Genomic DNA, 22183 nt, shown 5'->3' with positions numbered 1-22183 from the left:
TGCACAAAGGCGGAGGTAGCGGTCCTGCTGCTGGGTTGTTGCCCTCCTACGGCCTCCTCCACGTCTCCTGATGTACTGGCCTGTCTCCTGGTAGCGCCTCCATGCTCTGGACACTACGCTGACAGACACAGCAAACCTTCTTGCCACAGCTCGCATTGATGTGCCATCCTGGATGAGCTGCACTACCTGAGCCACTTGTGTGGGTTGTAGACTCCGTCTCATGCTACCACTAGAGTGAAAGCACCGCCAGCATTCAAAAGTGAACAAAACATCAGCCAGGAAGCATAGGAACTGAGAAGTGGTCTGTGGTCCCCACCTGCAGAACCACTCCTTTATTGGGGGTGTCTTGCTAATTGCCTATAATTTCCATCTGTTGTCTATTCCATTTGCACAACAGCATGTGAAATTTATTGTCAATCAGTGTTGCTTCCTAAGTGGACAGTTTGATTTCACAGAAGTGTGATTGACTTGGAGTTACATTGCGTTGTTTAAGTGTTCCCTTTATTTTTTTGAGCAGTGTATATAAATGCCTAGACCATTTCAGTTTTGGGGAATCTCTTATAAAATGAGTTAATGTTAGGGACAGACGGAACGCCTCACCAATATCCAATGGTATAGAGTGGCGCGAATTACAAATACCTCAAATGCAAAAACTTAAATTTCTCAAACATATGACTATTTTACACCATTTTAAAGACAAGACTCTCCTTTATCTAACCACATTGTCCGATTTCAAAAAGGCTTTACAACGAAAGCAAAACATTAGATTATGTCAGGAGAGTACCCTCCCAAAAATAATCACACAGCCATTTTCAAAGCAAGAATATATGTCACAAAAAACAAAACCACAGCTAAATGCAGCACTAACCTTTGATGATCTTCATCAGATGACACTCCTGGGACATTATGTTATACAATACATGCATGTTTTGTTCAATCAAGTTCATATTTATATCAAAAAACAGCTTTTTACATTAGCATGTGTTGTTCAGAACTAGCATACCCACCGCAAACTTCCGGTGAATTTACTAAATTACTCACGATAAACGTTCACAAAAAACATAACAATTATTTTAAGAATTATAGATACAGAACTCCTTTATTCAATCGCGGTGTCAGATTTTAAAATAGCTTTTCGGTGAAAGCACATTTTGCAATATTCTGAGTAGATAGCCCGGCCATCACAGCTAGCTAATTTGACACCCACCAAATTTGGCACTCACCAAACTCAGATTTACTATAAGAAAAATTGGATTACCTTTGCTGTTCTTCGTCAGAATGCCCTCCCAGGACTTCTACTTCAACAACAAATGTTGTTTTGGTTCGAAATAATCCATAGTTATATCCAAATAGCTCCGTTTTGTTTGTGCGTTCAGGTCACTATCCGAAGGGTGACGCGCCGGCGCATTTCGTGACAAAAAAATTCAAAATATTCCATTACCGTACTTCAAAGCATGTCAAACGCTGTTTAAAATACATTTTTATGCGATGTTTCTCGTAAAATAGCAATAATATTCCAACCAGGCGACGTTGTATTCGTTCAAACACTGAAAGTAAAACATGGAGTCGTCTCGTGCACGTGCGCCTCAGTGTCATTGTTCTCAGAAGGACCACTCACAAAAACCCCTGCTGTTTTTCGCCCAGAGACCGGAGAACTCTCATTCCACTTTCTGGCGCCTTCCTAGAGCCAATGGAAGCCTTAGAAAATGTCACGTTACAGCAGAGATGCTGTATTTTTGATAGAGATGCCCTAGTAGGAGAACAAATTGTTAGACAGGGCACTTCCTGTATAGAATCTTCTCAGGTTTTGGCCTGCCATATGAGTTCTGTTATACTCACAGACACCATTCAAACAGTTTTAGAAACTTTAGAGTGTTTTCCATCCAAATCTACTAAGTATATGCATATTCTAGTTTCTGGGCAGGAGTAGTAACCAGATTAAATCGGGTACATTTTTTATCCGGCCGTGAAAATACTGCCCCATTTCCATAACAGGTTAAAGTTATGTATAGTAATCCTAGGTGTAAAATAGTAAATAATGGCTACATCTCAGAAAGTTTTAAACTGTCTAGAGGAGTAAAACAAGGTTGTCCACTATTGGCATATCTATTTATTATTCCCATTGAAATGTTAGCTGTTAAAATTAAATCAAACAATAATGTTAAGGGATTAGAAATACGTGGCTTAAAAACAAAGGTGTCATTGTACGCTGATGATTCATGTTTTCTTTTAAAACCACAATTAGAATCCCTCCACGGCCTCCTAGAGGATCCAGATACTTTTGCTAACCTCTCTGGATTAAAACCAAATTATGATAAATGTACTATATTATGTATTGGATCACAAAAAAAATCTAATTTTACATTACCGTGTAGTTTACCAATAAAATGGTCTGACGGGGATGTGGACATACTCGGTATACAAATCCCAAAAGATAGAAATGATCTCACTCCAATACATTTTTATAGAAAGTTAGCAAAAATAGATTAGATCTTGCTACCATGGAAAGGAAAACGCCTGTCTATTTGTGGAAAAATCACCCTGATTAACTCTTTAGTCATATCAGTTTACCTATTTGCTTATGGTTTTGCCTACACCTAGTGACCTGCTTTTTAAATTATATGAACAAAAAATATTCAATTTTATTTGGAATGGCAAGCCAGACAAAAGGAAAAGGGCCTATATAATGAATATGAATTCGGAGGGCAGAAATTATTAAATATCAAAGCATTAGACCTCTCACTAAAGGCATCAGTCATACAAAAGTTATACTTAAATCCAAACTGGTTCTCTAGTAAATTGGTAGGAATGTCTCACCCCATGTTCAAGAATGGCCTTTTTCCCTTTATTCAGATTACAACTGCTCACTTTCGGTTATTTGAAAAGGAAATAATCTCCAAAATATCGTTATTTTTTAAACAAGCCTTAGAAAATTGGTTGCAATTTCAGTTTAATCCACCTGAAAAGACAGAACAAATAATACAACAAATATTGTGGTTAAACTCAAATATACTAATTGATTAAAAAAAAATTATTTTTCGATGAAATGTTTAAAAAAGTTATAATTTTAGTGAATGATATCATAAATAGGACTGGTGGAGTTATGTCACACATGCAGCTAACACAGACATATGGAAATGTCTGCTCTGCCCAAAATTGCAACCAACTAATTGCAGCATTACCACAAAAAAATGGAAGAGGCAAGTAGAAGGGTAAAAAGTAAGGAACTTGTCTGTCGGCCCTGGATTAAAGAACATAAATGGTTGAAGAAAAGTGTGACAAAGGAAAACATATACCAATTTCATTTAAGGACCAAAAAATTGACAGCTGTGCCATATAAATTGCAAAATAGTTGGGAAGAGATTTTCGATGTACCCACTCCATGGCACATGGTTTATGAATTGACATACAAAACAATGCTGGATCAAAACTTCACATTTTTCCATTTAAATTACTATACAAAATTCTTGCAACCAATATAATGTTATATATATGTGGGGGATACAATCTTCCCAGCTCTGCAGATTTTGCTGTGAGGAGGCAGAGTCATTAGATCATTTATTTTGGTACTGTCCATATGTAGTTCGTTTTTGGACACAGGTCCAGGAATGACTGAAGAATTGCAGCATTTGCCTAGAACTAATGCTGCAGACAGCAATACTGAGTGATTTGAAAAGCCATAGTCAGTCAATCAATCAATCAATAATATAATAATTATTTTAGCAAAAATGTTTCTTTAAATTTACAATCTGTAGAAGCTATGAGAATAGAAAGGTTCAGTACTTTTGTGAAGCATCACAGCACAGTTGAAAAATATATGGCAAATAGAAATCCAAAGTGGATGGTGTTAAGAGACAGATGGGAGGGTTGAATGGAGCTGAAGGGTGGGACTAATAACAAGATAACCAATGTAAAACATACGGGTCTGTAAAATGTATATACAGTTGAAGTCGGAAGTTTACATACACCTTAGCCAAACACATTTTAAAATTCCTGACATTTAATCCTAGTAAAGATTCCCTATTTTAGGTCAGTTAGGATCACCACTTTATTTTAAGAATGTGAAATGTCAGAATAATAGTAGAGAGAATGATTTATTTCAGCTTTTATTTCTTTCATCACATTCCCAGTGGATCAGAAGTTTACATACACTCAATTAGTATTTGGTAGCATTGCCTATAAATTGTTTAACTGGGGTCAAACGTTTCAGGTAGCCTTCCACAAGCTTCCCACAATAAGTTGGGTGAATTTTGGCCCATTCCTCCTGACAGAGCTGGTGTAACTGAGTCAGGTTTGTAGGCCTCCTTGCTCGCACACACTTTTTCAGTTCTGCCCACAAATCTTCTACAGGATTGAGGTCAGGGTTTTGTGATGGCCACTCCAATACCTTGACTTTGTTGTCCTTAAGCCGTTTTGCCAGCATTTTGGAAGTATGCTTGGGGTCATTGTCCATTTGGAAGACCCATTTGCGACCAAGCTTTAACTTTCTGACTGATGTCTTGAGATGTTGCTTCAATATATCCACATAATTTTCCTCCCTCATGACGCCATCTATTTTGTGATGTGCACCAGCCCCTCCTGCAGCAAAGCACCCCCACAACATGATGCTGCCACCCGCATGCTTCATGGTTGGGATGTGTTCTTCGGTTTGCAAGCCTCCCCCTTTTTCCTCCAACATAACGATGGTCATTATGACCAAACAGTTGTATTTATGTTTCATCAGACCAGAGGACATTTCTCCAAAAAGTACGATCTTTGTCCCCATGTGCAGTTGCAAACCGTAGTCCGGCTTTTTGTATGGCGGTTTTGGAGCAGTGGCTTCTTCCTTGCTGAGTGGCATTTCAGGTTATGTCGATATAGGACTTGCTTTACTGTGGATATAGATAATTTTCTACCTGTTTCCACCAGCATCTTCACAAGGTCCTTTGCTGTTGTTCTGGGATTTATTTGCACTTTTCGCACCAAAGTACGTTCATCTCTAGGTAGACAGAACGCATCTCCTTCCTGAGCGGTATGACAGCTGCGTGGTCCCATGGTGTTTATACTTGCGTACTATTGTTTGTACAGATGAACGTGGTACCTTCGGGCGTTTGGAAATTGCTCCCAAGGATGAACCAGACTTATGGAGGTCTACAACTTTTTTCTGAGATCTTGGCTGATTTCTTTTCATTTTCCCATGATGTCAAGCAAAGAGGCACTGAGTTTGAAGGTAAGCCTTGAAATACATCCACAGGTACACCTCCAATTGACGTCAATTAGCCTATCAGTGTCTCCTGACCCCTCCTGTCTCAGCCTCCAGTATTTATGCTGCAGTAGTTTATGTGTCAGGGGGCTAGGTTCAGTCTGTCACATCTGGAGTATTTCTCTTGTCTTTTCCAGTGTCCTGTGTGAATTTAAATATGCTCTCTCTAATTCTCTCTTTCTTTCTCTCTCTCAGAGGACCTGAGCCCTAGGACCATGCCTCAGGACTACCTGGCTTGATGACTCCTTGCTGTCCCCAGTTCACCTGGCCATGCTGCTGTTCCAGTTCCAACTGCAGCTATGGAACCCTGACCTGTTCACCAGACATGCTACCTGTCCCAGACCTGCTGTTTTCAACTCTCTAGAGACAGCAGGAGCGGTAGAGGTACTTTTTACATTTTAGTCATTTAGCAGACGCTTTTATCCAGAGCGACTTACAGTAGTGAATGCATACATTTCATTAAAAAAAAATTTCTTCTGTGCTGGCCCCCCGTGGGAATCAAACTCACAACCCTGGTGTTGCAAACACCATGCTCTACCAACTGAGCTACAGGGAAGGCTACTCTCAAAGATCGGCTATGAAAAGCCAACTGACACTTACTCTTGTGTTACTGACTTGTTGCACCCTCGACAACTACTATGATTATTATTATTATTTGACCATGCTGGTCATTTATGAACATTTGAACATCTAGGCCATGTGCTGTTATAATCTCCACCCGGCACAGCCAGAAGAGGACTGGCCACCCCTCATAGCCTGGTTCCTCTCTAGGTTTCTTCCTAGGTTTTGGCCTTTCTAGGGAGTTTTTCCTAGCCACAGTGCTTCTACACCTGCATTGCTTGCTGTTTGGGGTTTTAGGCTGGGTTTCTGTACAGCACTTTGATATATCAGCTGATGTAAGAAGGGCTATATAAATACATTTGATTTGATTTGATCAGAAGCTTCTAAAGCCATGACATAATTTTCTGGAATTTCCAAGCTGTTTAAAGGCACAGTCAACTTAGTGTATGTAAACTTCTGACCCACTGGAATTGTGATAAAGTGAATTATAAGTTAAATATTCTGTCTGTAAACAATTGTTGGAAAAATGACTTGTGTCATGCACAAAGTAGATGTCCTAAACGACTTGCCAAAACTTTCGTTTGTTAAGAAGAAATTTGTTGAGTGGTTGAAAAACGAGTTTTAATGACTTCAACCTAAGTGTACGTAAACTTCCACTTCAACTGTAGGTTAAGACATTCTGTGAAATAGCACAGTTACAAATAGAAATCAAACTGGATGGACATCAGAAATAGAGGAAGGACAAAAAACAAACAAAATAAAATTCAGACAAACATTTTTTTTCTGCCGCAGCCACTATAATGTTGAGTTTCTTGTGCCTATAGTTTAGAACTGTGACAATGAACACCTTTTTTTTAACAAACTGGGTATCTTTTGACTGGAAGCAAACATTTACTACAGGCTGTGGTGCGTCCACTACCATATCTTCACTAGCATCACTTGTTTTCTCAATTATTTTAATCGCCTCCGCGTAGGAGATTCGGTTGACTGCTCTACCTTTTGCCACCTCAATCTCCTTCACCCTTACAGGGCACTCCATGAACTCGGGATCATGATCACCACCACAATTGCAACACCGTCGTTCTTCTACACACGTTCTTCAATACCCTGTTCGTCTGCACACACTTGAAACATGGCCAAATCCTTTACAATTCTAATGATGCGGACATGGGCAGCATCTTGCCGGGGGCTGCACACAAAAAAAACCCAGAAAGGTGACATTTGTGCAATCTATCACTCATTTGCACATCAATGATATCTTGTCATCATGTGGGACTGTGGGTCAATTAACCTTGTCGTAGTGGGCACCCTGGTTCTAGTCAGTGAGCTAGGCAGGCTACTGCCTGTGAAGGTCTCCCACTCAGAGGTACAAGGGGGGGGGGGGGGGGGGTGCATTGACCTCAGGTTCCCCCCACTGGAAGCCTGAGATAGGGGGAATCTATCAAATAGCACACCTCTACCTTAGTACTAATGCAATTATTTGTGCAATTTAGTTTGTGTGCTTCTTGATTTACAAATTAGTCATTTAGCAGACACTCTTATCCAGAGCAACTTTCAGTAGTGAATACATACATTTCATTTCATGCATTTTTTTGTACTGCCCCCCGTGGGAAACAAACCCACAACCCTGGTGTTGCACACACCATGCTCTACCAACTGAGCCACAGGGAAGGCTTGATTGAAGTGCAATAGTCTAATAATCAGGTTCTCTTCTTTATAAGTGTGTTGTGAATTTGTGCAATTTAGTTTTATTTGTGCTTTTTTGTTAGCAATAGGGTAATAGTGTAATACTTATCTTTTTATTTGTATTTATATACTACAATTGGTTTCTTTGTCACTTTGATATTCATGAGTCTTTTGTATATATTTTTTTGATGTATATAGTTTTAAATGTTATATTTATTTATTTGTGCTGTTCCAAATGTCTGAATAAAAATGAATGCAGAATGGTGCTGCTGTTGTCCATTCAGAACATTCATCTTCACTAACTTTGCTTCTAACTCAGCACCGGCTTCCGCCATCTTTTTTCTTAAACCGGAAAGAACCGTAGTCCTCCCCGGAATCGAACTGCGAGCCTTCCAAAGATTTGTATATATATATATAATAAAAAACGAATTGTTCTATCTGTGAACCTTCCCTACAACCTGTAGAGAACGCAACTGTTCCACCTCACCAGGGAGTCACCATTTTTGCAGTGTTGTAGAGGGATGTCAATGACAGATTAACCAATCACAATTTAGGGAATTACTTGCGTTCATGCTCCAGAAATGGGCGAGCTTCTACTGAGATAGCCAACAGCGACCTTCTCGGCTATTGTGTACTACGGAAACAGACAAAAATATTGTATCTGTTATAGCTAACTTATAGAAGCAAATTTGCAACATGCACTATTATATGGACTCTCTGCATGCAACCTAATGAATTGACAACAAAACATGAACACAAAAGCGTAATGTAATGTTACAAAGATGATTTGCTAACCGAACGTATACTCCTGTACACTAGATGGCGGTAATTCATAATGCACTGTTCTGTAACGACTCAACTCCAACAGCAGAGTTAGTTTGACAAGAAAAACACGAGGAAGCATGTTCTCTTTCTTTCCAGGGATAATTTTAAGACAAACTTTCGGAATTAACATACAATGGTGTCTGTTCAATCGGTCGAAGATCAGATGAAAGCTGTACTAGACTGTGTGGTCACTGAGGATAAAATACCCACAGATGTCAGCACTACGTTAAAGCTTTTCATTAACAAACTTGATGAGTGTTTAAGGTAAATCTGGCTGACAAGTGCCTAATGTGTTTTATTCATTACACCGATTCTGTTGAAAAACGTTTCTTAAACAGAATGAAACAGGAGGGACCTACCTGCATTTGTCCAATAGAAACTCTCGTTATGCTCTGATGCTTCTGTTTGGTGCTAGAACGTTAAACTGTTTCCATAATGAATACACCCCTGATGTTTGTATGACAATGCATGTGTAGCCTCCCTGTATGGGAATGCATGTACTACTGCCTCTGCCAAGAAATCTGGACTTTCATGGCATAGGTGGTAATGCATTCACACCACAATAACCACAGGGTTGTTGATTCAAGCCCTGCAGCGATCTCCATCACTACATTGGTGGCAGCAGTGGGATAGTCCCTGCGGTGTCTCGGAGTTGCTGGTTCCAGCTCCACTCCGACTGTTCCCATATCCAACCAATTAGTACACATTCATTGTTTACTGTCGGTGTCACTCATCTTCATGGCATGTTGTCTGTGTCTGAACAGGAGCAACATAAAGCGATGCAAAGAGCGTAGTCTGGAGGAGGCAGGCCAGCTGCTGAGGAAGATCCCAGTGAAGCAGCTTCAGTGTTTAGAGGAGAGGCTCCTCTTGTCACTCATCAGGCTACTCGTCGCCATGCAGATGCAGATGTTTAACATCGCCAGTCGCAAATTAGACCAGGTCCAGAACAAGCTCTGTCCTTTAGAAGTGATGTTTTCAATGCTGAATAACTAAAGTGCTATTCTGAATATGTATTTGATCATGCCATTACAGATGTTGCAACATCTGGCAGAAGTCAATCATTTGCTGGTTTTTCGAGAAATCCAACACTGTTTGTGCACTATTGTGGGAAAGGATCAGGTATGTGTATTGTTCTAAAAAGAATCCATGGTTAGAAGTATTCTTTAGCAATGCGATAATGTTTCAGCATCTTTCCTTTTCAGGCATTATCCATTGGGGATCTCCAGAGAGGTTAGTTGTGGATTAGAATAATCTTGAATTGTTCTTTGTTTTAGTGTGAGTGGCATTGTCAATATTAACTATTATCTTTTTGGCCTCATTTTAGGTGCCAAGTTATCTCCTGTGTGTGGTTTGTGTTTGCAGCTTGCATGTTCCTGGAGGACAGCTCTATTGGTCGTGAGCTGTGGAGAGAGGCCTGCCCTTCCTTGATAGATAAAGTGGCTGAGTTATTCCCTATAATACTGGAGCAGGAAGGTTTGAGAAATGGCCCACTGTGTTACCAAGCTGTCAAGGTAAATACTGAATATGGACTTTATCAACCTTTAACTTCCTGGCTCTTGTCAACAAAATTGTACTTGTCTTTTTTCATTTTTCATTCATTCATTCGAAGCGCTGTTCAGACGACGTCTTGTCACTGAACTGACCTGTGAGTTGGCTGTGTTAGTAGGTGTTTTACTGATCTGGGACCTGTCCCTTCAGGTGTGTTTGCAGGTTTTTCAGCTGTTGCCAGGTGAGGTGGCCCCTCTGGTTTGGGAGAAGGAACAGGGGAGTTTGGCAGTGCAGAGCATCCTACAGTCTCTAATGGACATCATCCTGGGACAGGTCTGTGTTTGACATCGATTCAGATTAAATCCCAAACTATTTAAAATGAATATGATTCGGGTTTGCCAGTCTGTTCTCCCTGATGTCGCTCCATGGTCCAGCTCTTACTACATGGTCCTTCGTAGCTCATTTGGTAGAGCATGGCGCGTGTAACATCAGGGGAGTGGGTTCCGTTACCGGGATCACCCATATGGAAAATGTATGCATGTATGACTAAGTCACTTTAGATAGAAGCGTGTGCTAAAGAGCATTTTTGAATTCTTATTATATTACTTGTTTGGTCTGTGTGCGGGCAGTGCTCCAACAGGGACACTCGTCTCCTGGCTGGCACCACAGTGGCCATGCTGATTAACACCGTACTGGAGGGACGGGAGGGAGGAGCAGCTGCCTGGAGTCTGCTACAAGTCACTCACTCAGGTACACAATCAGGACTTTCATATTGTTGACATTGTATGTCGACTTTTATTGTTTACATTCTATGTTGTTTACATTCCAAATCATCACAACACAGGATTTGAACCATAAACCTATTCATATAAGGACTGTGATGAAGTGTTTTTGTGTTTAATGCCACTGGTTGATGTGTGTTGCTCAGAGCCCTGGCAGCTGTGTGTGGGTGGTCTCCAGGTACAGTGCAGCCCCCGCTCGCAGGACGGAGTGGACAGACTGGCCGTGAGCAGGGGTCTGCTGACCTGCTGTAGAAGGAGCATCCTAGTCAGTCAGGTGGACACCACAGGGGTATGTCACAGACTGCTCATGCTAACTGATATATCTTCTTCATTCGTTCTTATGGGAATTCTCCTCGGCCAATTTATAAAATGTGGTTTCTGATTCAAGGTTTTCTCTCTATTGCTTCAGACTTGTCTCCTCCTGGGTGGTTTGTTTCCTTTGGTTTCTGCTTTGTGTGAGGAGAAGCTTGACTGCCACTACTATGTCTTTGAAGGTACTGTAAAACCAAACCAGTGTGTATGCGTGTTTCTGTAAGTGCAAACGTAATGAAAGTAAGAAATACCTGAGTATCAAATCGCCGTTTATTAAAGCCTATGTCTGATGGCAGTGTTAACACTGTGGCTGAAGAGTGTTAAGGAGTGTCTATCTGAGATCTGGGAGGTGACCAGCGCTCCACTGCTGCCAGATGATTCTAGCCTGAGACGACAACTCATCCAGGTCATCTGGGACAATGCTGAGAGTCCAGTGAGTTTCCAATCATCTCATTATTAATACAGAACATGAATAGACAAGAACGGCTCAAGGCCATAGTACAGTAGTAACAATAACATCCCATTTCCCCTAACACATGTTCAGGTCGAGGGTGTGTCAGAGGTTGTTCGCAGTGCGTTCTGCCTGCTGCTGGAGATCTATGAGATGGACTGCCAGCGTTTTGGAGACACACAGAAGAACCTGCACATTTCCTTACTCCACCGCATAACCAAACTGCCCTGGGAGGCCAAAGCCAAGTACTTCCCCCTCTGTTCACTGCTCCCTTATGTTGGCACTGACATGGTGAGTGTATGCAATGTCATCTTAACCTTAAAAGTGTATGTTCAGTTGTGGAAATTGTGATTATAATTCATTTTCCGTTAACCCCTCAGGTGCTGGAGCAGTACGCTGAGCTTCCCAACCATCTCCTGAAGTGCATGTCCACCAATCATCTGTCCCCATGTGCCTCAGAGCTTTACAAGTGTCTGATCCAGAAGCAGAGGTGCGAGCTGTGTGAGGAACTGGCCCAGGATGCTCCTCCCTTGGAGCTGGATCTGGCCAATCAGTGGGCCAGGCGTTGGCGGACCACTCTGCTGGAGGCCTTGACCTCTGACGTGACCCTTCTTCAGAACAACAGCTCCAGCCACTTGCTGCCCTGGACCCTGCGTGTCTTCCCCGCTGCTGTGGAGCCCCTGCTGGCCCCTCTAGACCCTGCCTCTCCAGGGCACCTCCATGCCTGGGCCTGTGTGATGAGTGCCCGCCGAGCCACTTATGGAGGCTCCCCCTGGGCCCTGGAGAGTGGCTCTGCCCTGGAGACCCTCCGTCTTGCCCTGGGATGTGTGGACGATAGAGTCCGCCTGGCCGCCCTCAACCTGCTATGCTGCAGCCCAAAGACCAAAGAGGCGCCGACGCCGGAGGAGCTGTCTACCATGAGGACCTTCATCCCCCAGAACCTCAACAGTGAGTCGTCACCGTTCCGCCAGCACCTTCAGGCGGGGGTGAAGAGGTTTCTGGTCCGGATCCGAGACAGCTGCCTGGCCCACCTCAGAGGACAGAAGGGAAAAAGGGACGGTGGTGTCAGCCTCACAAAGGAGACAGAGATGGCACTTGATCAGGGAGTAGGTGAGCGCTGTGAAAGTTTGAAGCACTAAATAATTGTTTTAAAATGTATTTCCTTGTCCCATCTAGCTGTGCGGTGCAATTTATTAACATCCTATTCATCCTGATCATTGTAGGGTTTGTGGACTGGCTGTCCCAGCTGCCGTTGTCCTATCTGGCACCAGGACACAGCTACCAGAGGAAGAAGACTGTTCTGCTGCTGCTGTCTGCTGTACTAGAGACCTGCACAGACACCTGGAGCCCAGACAAGAAGAAGGGCCAACCCCCAGGTCAGTAAAGGGGGCATGAGATGGTTGACTTCATTCTGGGGCTTTAAAGCCTGTATGAAGCTAAATTCCAAGAGGTTTTTGTTCCCTTTCTGTAGTTAACATGGCCTCTTTGATCAACTGGGCAAGGCTGAGAGGATGGTGGGATTTCTTCTCTAGATCAAAACAGCTGGTCCTTATTGGCTGTTTAGAGGATTCCACCAATGAGGTAGACTTAATACTTATGTTACAAATTCAATTTTTTATTTTTAATACATTTGTGAGTGACAGAAGGATAAGTGAAATAATGTATTTTCTCTGCTCTATTTTCTTCCTATGTAGATTCGGGAGCTCTCTGCAGGGTTACTGGTGAGATTTTTCCCACCTAGTTTTCTGGAGGACATTACTCCTGTGCTGTTCGGCCGAGCAGAACTGCTCCTCTGCAGTCCCCGTGTGCCGGAGGCTCAGATGGGAGCTCTGATCATGAAGGTCCTCCTCCAGAAGTAAGTAGACCTTTAATTTCTACACCACCTGTAGCCAGAGTTCCGGTCCTCGACCTCAGTGTTGCATGACCCCCTCTCCGAAGGTCTGGAGGTCAGTCTCATGTGCCCTGGCTGGACAGCCGTATCAATTACGTCAGTTCTGGGGACTCGAAGGCCTCTACTCTGGTCAGGTATCTACTCAAGGAACTCGAGCAGCATTACCTGATCGCTAAGGATGATATGATGCTTGCTGCAAGGACCAAACCCATACACGGTGAGACCTGTTGCATCATTGCTATTTCACAAAATTACATTTTGCAGCTATCTAACAGCTTATATATAAACATGTTGAATTCCAAAGCATTTCACATTGCAACCTTATTTGAGTGATGTATTTGTTTCAGGTATTTTGACTGCCCTAGAGAGGTGTATACTAGAGGTACCTAACACCCTGTGTGATGTGGTCGATCACAGAGTGACCATAGAGATCCTGGTTCTCCTGGAGAGGATCACTCTGCTCCTACTGGGTGTGCTGTATGGAGACCAGGATGCCTGCGGTGATGAGAAAGGTATTGCCAGTAAGGAGTAAAGAGACATCACAAAACAGATCGGAGAAGGGTAAACTTGATATGGAATGGTTGTCTCACCCCCGCCCTTGTCTCTTCCAGATATACCCCCATCTTTCTGTGACATGGGGAATGCCATCACCTCTCTGATAGGCCAGGTGGCAGGAGAGGACCAGGGGGAGGGGGATGAGTGTGTGCTGCTGTCTGAGGAACACAGTCTGGTCCTTACCTGCTGCTGGGTCTCCCTCAAGGTACTCTTCATCTTACCAATCAATACTCGCACTGACCACCCGGCTGCACATTCTAACCCATGTTCAGCACCACTAAGAAACACATTCTGGCCTTCAATAACTATTGTTGTTTTCCTTTTCAGGAAATAGGAATCTTTCTAGGTTCTCTGGTGGAGAGAATCCTTGCTCAGGCCAAACAGACAGAACCCTTTCTAACTTTAGAAGACCTGAAGAGGGCCTCTAAAGTGTTCAAGAACATTCTTCTCAAATGCCGCCACTGGGTAAAAAGGACATAACATGCATCTATGGTTCACAACTCAAAGCCTCACTGGTTTTCTTGTCTCATCTTCAGTCCTGACATACACGTTTCTATCCCCCAGGGGGCAGTAGAGGGCTGCTGTGTGGGCTTTACCAGGTTCTGTGCCTGTCTCCTGAGCAGCAGTGACCCAGAGCTCAGGGATATCCCAGCAAACATGCTGAAGCAGGTAACCTCTGACCCAGACCCTTTTGAGGGGCTCATCCACACCGCAGACAGGGTTCTCATGGGGTAAAGGGGTTTCTGTAGAGTATGTTTTAGGTCTAGGCCAGTGATGTACCTTATCATTCTCTGCTAATTCATATCTAATTTTACCTGCTACAATGAAGCTATGTTGCATGCATATTTAGCTAGTATGGTTAAACTGTGTGTGTGCTGACTGATATGGGGTTTTCTCTCCAGGGCCTAGAGGTGCTGCAGTCTCGCTGTACGTCAGTGACCCGGCGGGCGGCAGGGCTTCCCATGCTCATCCTGTGTGTGGTGTCAGCAGAGGAGGCCAGTAAGGCCCGGCCCCTCCTGGCCCACAGCATACACACCCTGCTGGACACAGCCAGGTCCCCTCTGCCCCAGGACTGGGACCAGACACTGGACCTGCCACAGGTAGTACACATCATGAATTCACCAAAAGTTAGCCAGATATACACACTAGTACACTACTTCCCATGAATTATACGCATGTACATTACCTACCACGAACACAGATGAGATGCACAGCCATCGAGATACACACATACCAATAGGATACTCAAGTCCAGGTCAGTTAGCATGCTGTCTAATGTTGGCTTTTCCCCTCCTCTCCCCCAGGTGTGTGCGGTCCACACCCTGCAGGCCCTGGTACGAGGCTCTGGGCTGGGAGTTGCTGTGCTGCAGTTTGCCCCGGCTGTGGCCATCCTGTCCCTGACCCTCCTCAGCTCCCCCTGCTGGGCCATGAGGAATGCTGCACTGCAGCTCTACAGTAAAAAAACAATCTCTCCCTCTCACTACTGTAATGTGCACACTGAGGACAGAGCTCAGATTTCAGTGTAATTTGTATTCTCTGAAACTGACCAGCTCAAACATTAGATCATATAGACCGGGAGAGAATCCATTAGGTTCACTTGCGCTGTCTGCTCCAATTTCTTTCATGTAGCGATCAGACATGCATGATAAATTATTCATTTGTTATTGTGCTCCCTCTGACTGAACCCTTTCCCATGAACAGGCTCTCTGTGCTCAAGGTTGCTGGGTCAGCGCTCTGGAGGTGAGGAGGGCTCCACCCAGCATGGCATGTCTCCCCCCGCCTTCTTCACCCACTACCCTGCCCTGCAGCCCTTCCTCCTGGGGGAGTTGAGGGGGGCGGCAGAGGACTTGCAGGGTCCCTCTGGGGAGGCCCGGCTCCGCCTGCACCCCTCCCTCTACCCTGTCCTCACCCTCCTGGCCAAACTCCAGCGAGGGGTCCAAGACCAAACTGGGTGATTACTGTTTTCATGTCATTTATTTAATTTTGTCAAGCTAAAGAATCCCTTTATAGCTGCATCTACTCAATGAAGCAGGTGATGATGTCCATGGGCCTGTTTAAGGATAACACACCTGTATTCTCCAGGTAGGCACACAATCATTTACAGTGTTCTATGCATCTCCTTGCAGTATGAAAACTGGTCCATGTAACCTTTGTTCCCAGCAGGACTCTGTCAGACTTCCTGATTCCCCTGCTCCAGCTGGCTGCCAGTCCCATCTACAGTGTGAGGGTCATGACCTCCAAAGCCTTGGTCGCCATGACGCCCCCCTGCCAATACGTGAGCACCCTTCTCCGGTTGACAGGAGAGCTGCCGGAGCCCCAGGACCCCAGCTGTCACAATCGTCTGCATGGACAGCTACTGCAGATCAGAGCCATCCTGGACAGGGGTCTATGCACACAACGGTGAGGGTTTACAGAATGGAAAACAAACAGGGAAGGATTCTATGGAGGCCATAGAGGTTCTATTTATTCTGTGATTAAGGCACTGTCAGGTTTTGTAATTTGTGTTGTTATTTCCACAGTCCTCCCCCAGACGCACTGTGTGATGTGGTGGACCGTGTAGAGTCCAGACTGTGGTTGGTGACAGGGGCTCAGCACTGCCCCCTGGTGCGTGGGGCCTACCTGGGTGTGGCAGGCCTGCTGAGGGGGTTCTGTTCTCAGGGGTTCCTCCACCAGATGAGGGATGTGCTCCTGTCAGAGCTCCAGTCACCACACCGAAGGCTCCAGGTGCCCAACAGTCCCTGTCTCTCTCACACATGCACACACACACACCGTTTTTATCCAGAGATACTGTCATGATTTGTTATCCTTTTCATCATCTGGGTATGTGCCAACTGATATATCAGTGAGGTTGTGTTAGCCGTCCCACAATACTGAAAGTTTATAACATTCCATTTTACAGGTTGGGTCCGCCTCCTTCCATCAGAACGCTATCCACTTCCTGTGTGCAGAGCCCCGGTGGGCTTGCCAGGTGTGGGGGAGTTTCTCCACAGAGAGCTCTGACCTGAGGCTGTCATTGGTCAGTTGGGCGGCTGAGAGGCGGCGATGGAGTGGGACCAGCATGCAACAGGTGCTGCAGACGGCACTGCAGGTGAGACATAAACACCCTGTCTAGAGTAGAGAATGCTGGGAAAGTTACCTTGTCCAAAAACTTACCAACAGTTTTCAATGAGTAGTTTTCAATATACAACATGAGGAATTCAAGGCACTAAAGATATGTTTGACTTTAACACAATGCTGCATAGGGCTGAAAGCAAGCTGAGAATTGTTTTTTTTCCTCGTGAAAATGAATGGGTGTGTATCAGCTCACACCCAACTCACTAAACAGGGTAAGGTAGATCTGAACTAGACCAATACAGTCAAGGATATCCATCCTTTTTCTCTGCTGTGTTATGCCGTACGAGTGGGAGTCACGGAAAATGTATGGTGTAAAAAGTACACTATTTTCTTTAAGAGTGAAGTAGCGTAAAAGTTGACTCTACTAATTTTATTTTTGACAAGTACAGATATCCCAAAAAATGACTTAAGTAGTACTTGAAAGTATTTTTGCTTTAGTACTTTCAAGTACCACTGGGTAGAGCATGGCACTTGTAAGTTTTAACGCCAGGGTAGTGGGTTTGATTCCCGGGACCACCCATACATAAAATGTATGCACCCATGACTAATTCGCATTGGATAAAAGCATCTGCATCTGTAAATTCTAAAGAAAACATTATTTTGCCTTTTTAATAAAACTCCATAGGCCCAATCAATATGCCTGTGTCAGTGCCCCTGTTTTATACCTCCTTCAGTTTCTGGACAGCAAAGTCTTCCCACCTATTAGCTGCCCTTTAATGACTCCACGTTCCTGATTTGACAATGGTGACCTGACCATGCTGTTTTATGGGAATGGTGTTTAACATTGCTCTCTGTACTCAGGCCAACCTGAAGGAGGCGCTGTTGGATCAGAGTGTGGAGTACAGCAGGACATATCTGACAACCCTAGTTGCAGTGATGACTCCTGGAGCTGACCATACTCTGTCCCAGGAGCCTTCCCCTTCTCCCCCCCTGGAGGGTCCAGTCCTGCTGGAGTGTGTGGAGCTGCTGCTGGGGGCCCTGGAGGGCCACAGAGGGGGGCCAGAGTTCCTATCCCAGGCCCTGTGTGCTGCCAGCCTGCTGCTCTCCCAAAGGTCAGCATACAGAATTCTGCACACTGCACTCCTCTCTGTTTTGACATGATTTATAATTTACTTGACAACAACAAGTCATTAGGGTGTCAGATCCACAAAAAACATACTGAACATTCACACATTTCTTCTCCCTCTGTCTCAGTCTTCAGACATCTCTGTTCCCTCGGTGGTGCAGTCTGTTGGAGGTCCACCGGGTGCCAGAGGCCCCTGAGGCTCTCAGGAGATCCTGTGCCGGGGCCCTGTGTCTGGCTGGGGCCCCCTTACTGAGCATGGCCCTGAGGGACCACACTCCTCTCCCTGTCTTCAGCACCAGGTAGAGATCTAGAGCAGGGTCGTAGGTTAAAAAGTCAATTACAGTATGCATACTGACTTTGTCACAATCTGCTGCATAATGTCCTCTCCGTCTTTCTTCCTATGCAGGTTGATCAACACAGGGCTTTACCTGCTGCAGGACGAGAGCCAGCAGGTCAGGATAAAAGCGGCAGGTTTTGCCTCCACACTCTGCCAAGCCAGGAGAGGAGGAGGAGGGGAGAGGAGCATGTACCTGATGCAGGTCAACCAGGCTCTGCCCTTCCTGCTGGAGCTGCTGCTGGAGGAATGCTGGGATAGTCCTGGTGCCCTGGAGGTGTTGCTGTGTCACATGCCCGTGTCTGACCTGAGCTCAGTCCTGAGGGAGGCCAGGGACACTGGGTGAGTCACCACACACACAGGCAGTCAACAAATTCATGACATATAGGTCCCGTGTGGCTCAGTTGGTAGAGCATGGTGTTTGCAACGCCAGGGTTGTGGGTTCGATTCCCACGGGGGACCAGTACGGGGGGGAAAAATAATGTATGAAAACGTATGAAATGTATGCCTTCACTACTGTAAGTCGCTCTGGATAGGAGCCTCTGCTAAATGACTAAAATGTAAATATAAAATGTAGGCCGAGCATGTCTTTTGTTTTGTTTATGTTGTTCATCAATCCCTCTCTGTTCCACAGGTGTGCCAGTCTCTATGAGCAGGATGAGGCCAATGTATTTGCAGAACCGTCTGTGATGTCAGCATGTCTGCTTCCATACCTGCTTCAGCTCGCTGAAAAGTACCCAGCATCCTCAGTGGTGGGAGAACGCCTGGGTGTATGGGCCAGGGAGAATGTTACAGACCTGCTGGAGAACCTCAGGGTCTGTAAAGACCTCCAGCCAGGTAACGCACAGGCCAAGGACCACATACTTACTGATTTGTGTCGGAAAGCACATAATAACACAATTATTGTGGCTAGTCATTAATATAATAGTTTCTTTAAAATGTTTACATGATTTGCAAGAAGAACAATTTCCCTAATAATCCTGTTTACATGGACACATCTGAAATCAGACTTCCTGATGGGACTTGGATAAATGCAGAAAATCGCCAATCAAAATAAACGTTCTACCACAGCGACCACGTTATTTTTGCGAAGCATATTTGATTCTGAGTTCGGGCATATAAAGTTTGTATGTGAACTATTTTTAAGATACTCGCACATAAGAGGGAGGCTTGCGCTACCGCTGCTGGCACATGCACCGATCAAATACACAGCTGAAACGCTGATTTTAAGCTGTTTACATGTCCCAATAACTTGAAAGATGGCTCAGAAAACCAGGTTTTAAGCAGCGTATACTTACTTCAATTTTGACCTAACTCCGATTTTAAGATAGAGTTAAGTATTTACTTGACTATTGCCATACTCTGCCTACTGCCATAATCAGTTTAACATCAAATTATTAGTGTGCATGTAACGTACTGAAAATGTCATGGCAGACAGTATTACGTGAGCTTAAAGGGATACTTCGGGCTTTTGACAATGAGGCCCTTTATCTACTTCCCCAGAGTCAGATGAACTTGTGGATACCATTTTTATGTCTCCGTATGAAGGAAGTTAGAGGTAATTTCGCAAGCCAAAGCTAACTAGCATTAGCGCAATGACTGGAAGTCTATGGGTATTTACTAGCATGAGACACAAATTAGACCTAAAAATGTTATCCAGAAGTTCATCTGACTCTGGGGAAGTAGATAAAGGACGTCTTTGCCAAAATCCGGAAGTATCCCTTTAACTGTTCTTCCATTCTAGGTGACACCCTGGACCCGGCCTGGTTGGCTCTTCTCATGGATTCTAGTTTCCATGGCACCCTGTGTGGTCTGTGGGCCAGGGCAGCATTCCTCCTGCGGCTGCTAGAAATGTCTGATGACCTCCGGCCCCTCTGTGATCCTGAGAGTTTACGTAAGAACATCCAGGAAGTTCACTGTGTGCTCCGCCAGAACGGTGTCCAGATGCCCGCTGCCTTTACTGCAGCTCTGACTGGAGACCTGCCTTGATGACACAGTAGTCTGGTCCACACTGTGACAACAGATTGCCTTAGTTCTCCTCTTTGACGATCCAAGTCCAGAATGAATGAATCCATGGATGCTGCATGAATGCCTACTGCAGCTACAAACAACGTGGGCATTGAATGTACTCTCTCTGTAGCTTCTGCACTACAGTACAGTAGCATTTGGCAGGCAGGTTCTCCGATTAGTTATGTAAAAGAACTGACTACAGCCAGATGAATGCAATGATCAGATTACTTGCTGCTGCTGATGAGGCCTGCTAAGTATTGACCAGCTATAGAGAGCATCTCCTTACACCTACTATGCCTGAACTGAGTGTCTATACTGATCCAAAGAGCCTCTTAGAACATCTCTGTTGATGCTATTGTGTATTTTATTACTATGTTAATGCATTTGCATGTCTGTAATCATGATGCAGCCATGATGCAAGTATTTTTGTATGATTTTAAAGGATGAATGTTTAATTTTATAGATTAAATAATCTATTAAAGTGGGGTTGTCCTCTCTTTTCTGTAGGCTTTCACGTTTAGGATGTCTTTATCTGTCGCCCAACATTAAATCCCTCTGTTGTGCTTGAACAAGGCCCCTCTGTGTGAATTCTCAGACCGGTTCCAACTGTCTCAGACCAGTTCCAACTGCCTCCAACCACTCCTGGTATATCTGTCATACCACCAGCAGCCACAGCAAGGCACCCTCCATTCTGGTCTATAGTAGGCTCCGTTGCCTTTTCTTCTCTCCTGTTCATCTTTCCGCATTAGCCACGTCTTATTGGGCTTCATCTGCAGCAGTGGGACACAGACAGTGATGTAATGCCAGCGGCCGTCAGGAGTAGAGGCAGACAGGAGGGTTGGTGAACAGAATGGGCATACAAGGCTTTATGCTCCATTAGTGGCCAGTCTCCTGCCTGGATAAGTGTCCATTGTCAGACCGCCTGCCTCCCTCAGATGAAGATGATTGACTGCACTGTTGAGCTGCTGGTTGCCGTGCAACACCCCACACTAGAACAGTCTTACACCATTACCACCGCAGTCCACTCCTTTTGTTCTATTGGTGGCAGGCAAATATTTGATAGGCTACCGTTCACGCTCTTTAGAAGTGTTTGTGTACATTGGGGCTGAATGACCTTTCTAATATGTCCTTGTAGACTGTTGGAGCAGGCATTATAAAGTAGGACAGTTTCTGAACTGGTCATTTTCCCCCCCTGTGTTAATTACAATGTTAATATACAGGTCTAAGAGCAACTGGGTGACATGTTAGCCAGTTTCTTTACCAGTTCCCTATTCACTTACTTTATGTAACCACTTAATGACTCATACGTGGGAATTATGCAGTACGTGTTCCTAAGACACGTCTTAGAAAGGAGAGACACCGAGATAATCCTACAGGATTGAAATGTGTCTGAGAGCAAACCACAGCAGGGTTGGAGTAGGAGCAGTGCTATAACACGTTAAAACGGGTCTATCGACTTCCCCGCTGTGACACCCGGCACTGAGGTTCACGTGCTTTTAAAACAAACAGGAAGAAGATCTGTGAACTCTGTGCTAGTTCCAGACAGAGACGGACAGATAACATGTTCTGATTTCTGTCCTTGAGTCTTCCTGAACTAGAACATACATATCATGAAATTAATAATAAAAACATGACTCTCTTATAAACAACAGTTTCCTATTTTCTTGCTTATTTCAGTGTTTTTCCCTCATCTAACAATGACCTACTTAACTGTCCAAATGTTTTTCCATTGGAAATTTTCCATACATAATTAGGAAAAGGAAAGTTGGGCCATTTCTGGAAGGGGTATGTGTGCGTACGTGCTTCCTGCACTCTGGTGAGGGTTTAATAGGAACCTGGAGGCTGTCCATCTGGCCGTATTAGAGC

General features: G+C 44.4%; 1 protein-coding gene across 2 annotated transcripts; it reads left to right on the top strand.

Annotated features, from left to right (window-relative positions):
- Window positions 1-8267: 8267 nt before the first annotated feature.
- Window positions 8268-20886, top strand: si:ch211-225b11.4 (thyroid adenoma-associated protein homolog). Of its 2 annotated transcripts, none has more exons than XM_029716901.1 (31): window positions 8268-8578; window positions 9079-9253; window positions 9347-9433; window positions 9517-9544; window positions 9677-9825; window positions 10013-10135; window positions 10432-10552; window positions 10731-10873; window positions 10994-11078; window positions 11193-11329; window positions 11441-11638; window positions 11728-12457; window positions 12571-12723; window positions 12819-12928; window positions 13042-13202; window positions 13286-13455; window positions 13586-13750; window positions 13850-13998; window positions 14121-14258; window positions 14358-14462; window positions 14696-14893; window positions 15098-15248; window positions 15495-15744; window positions 15954-16193; window positions 16313-16517; window positions 16693-16881; window positions 17709-17959; window positions 18102-18272; window positions 18380-18649; window positions 18942-19144; window positions 20052-20886. In XM_029716901.1, exons 1-31 carry the CDS (start codon window positions 8448-8450, stop codon window positions 20294-20296), a joined length of 5631 nt encoding a protein of 1876 aa, XP_029572761.1. In that variant the 5' UTR covers window positions 8268-8447; the 3' UTR covers window positions 20297-20886. The 2 variants fall into 2 exon arrangements, with proteins under 2 accessions (XP_029572761.1, XP_029572762.1); XM_029716902.1 differs by having other exon boundaries at window positions 8269-8578; window positions 15957-16193.
- Window positions 20887-22183: the final 1297 nt, after the last annotated feature.

This window comes from Salmo trutta, chromosome 27 (genome assembly GCF_901001165.1).
Source record: "Salmo trutta chromosome 27, fSalTru1.1, whole genome shotgun sequence".
Taxonomy (NCBI): Eukaryota; Metazoa; Chordata; class Actinopteri; order Salmoniformes; family Salmonidae; genus Salmo; species Salmo trutta.
Note: the sequence above shows the minus strand (reverse complement) of the source record. Positions and strands in the feature narration are given on the sequence as shown.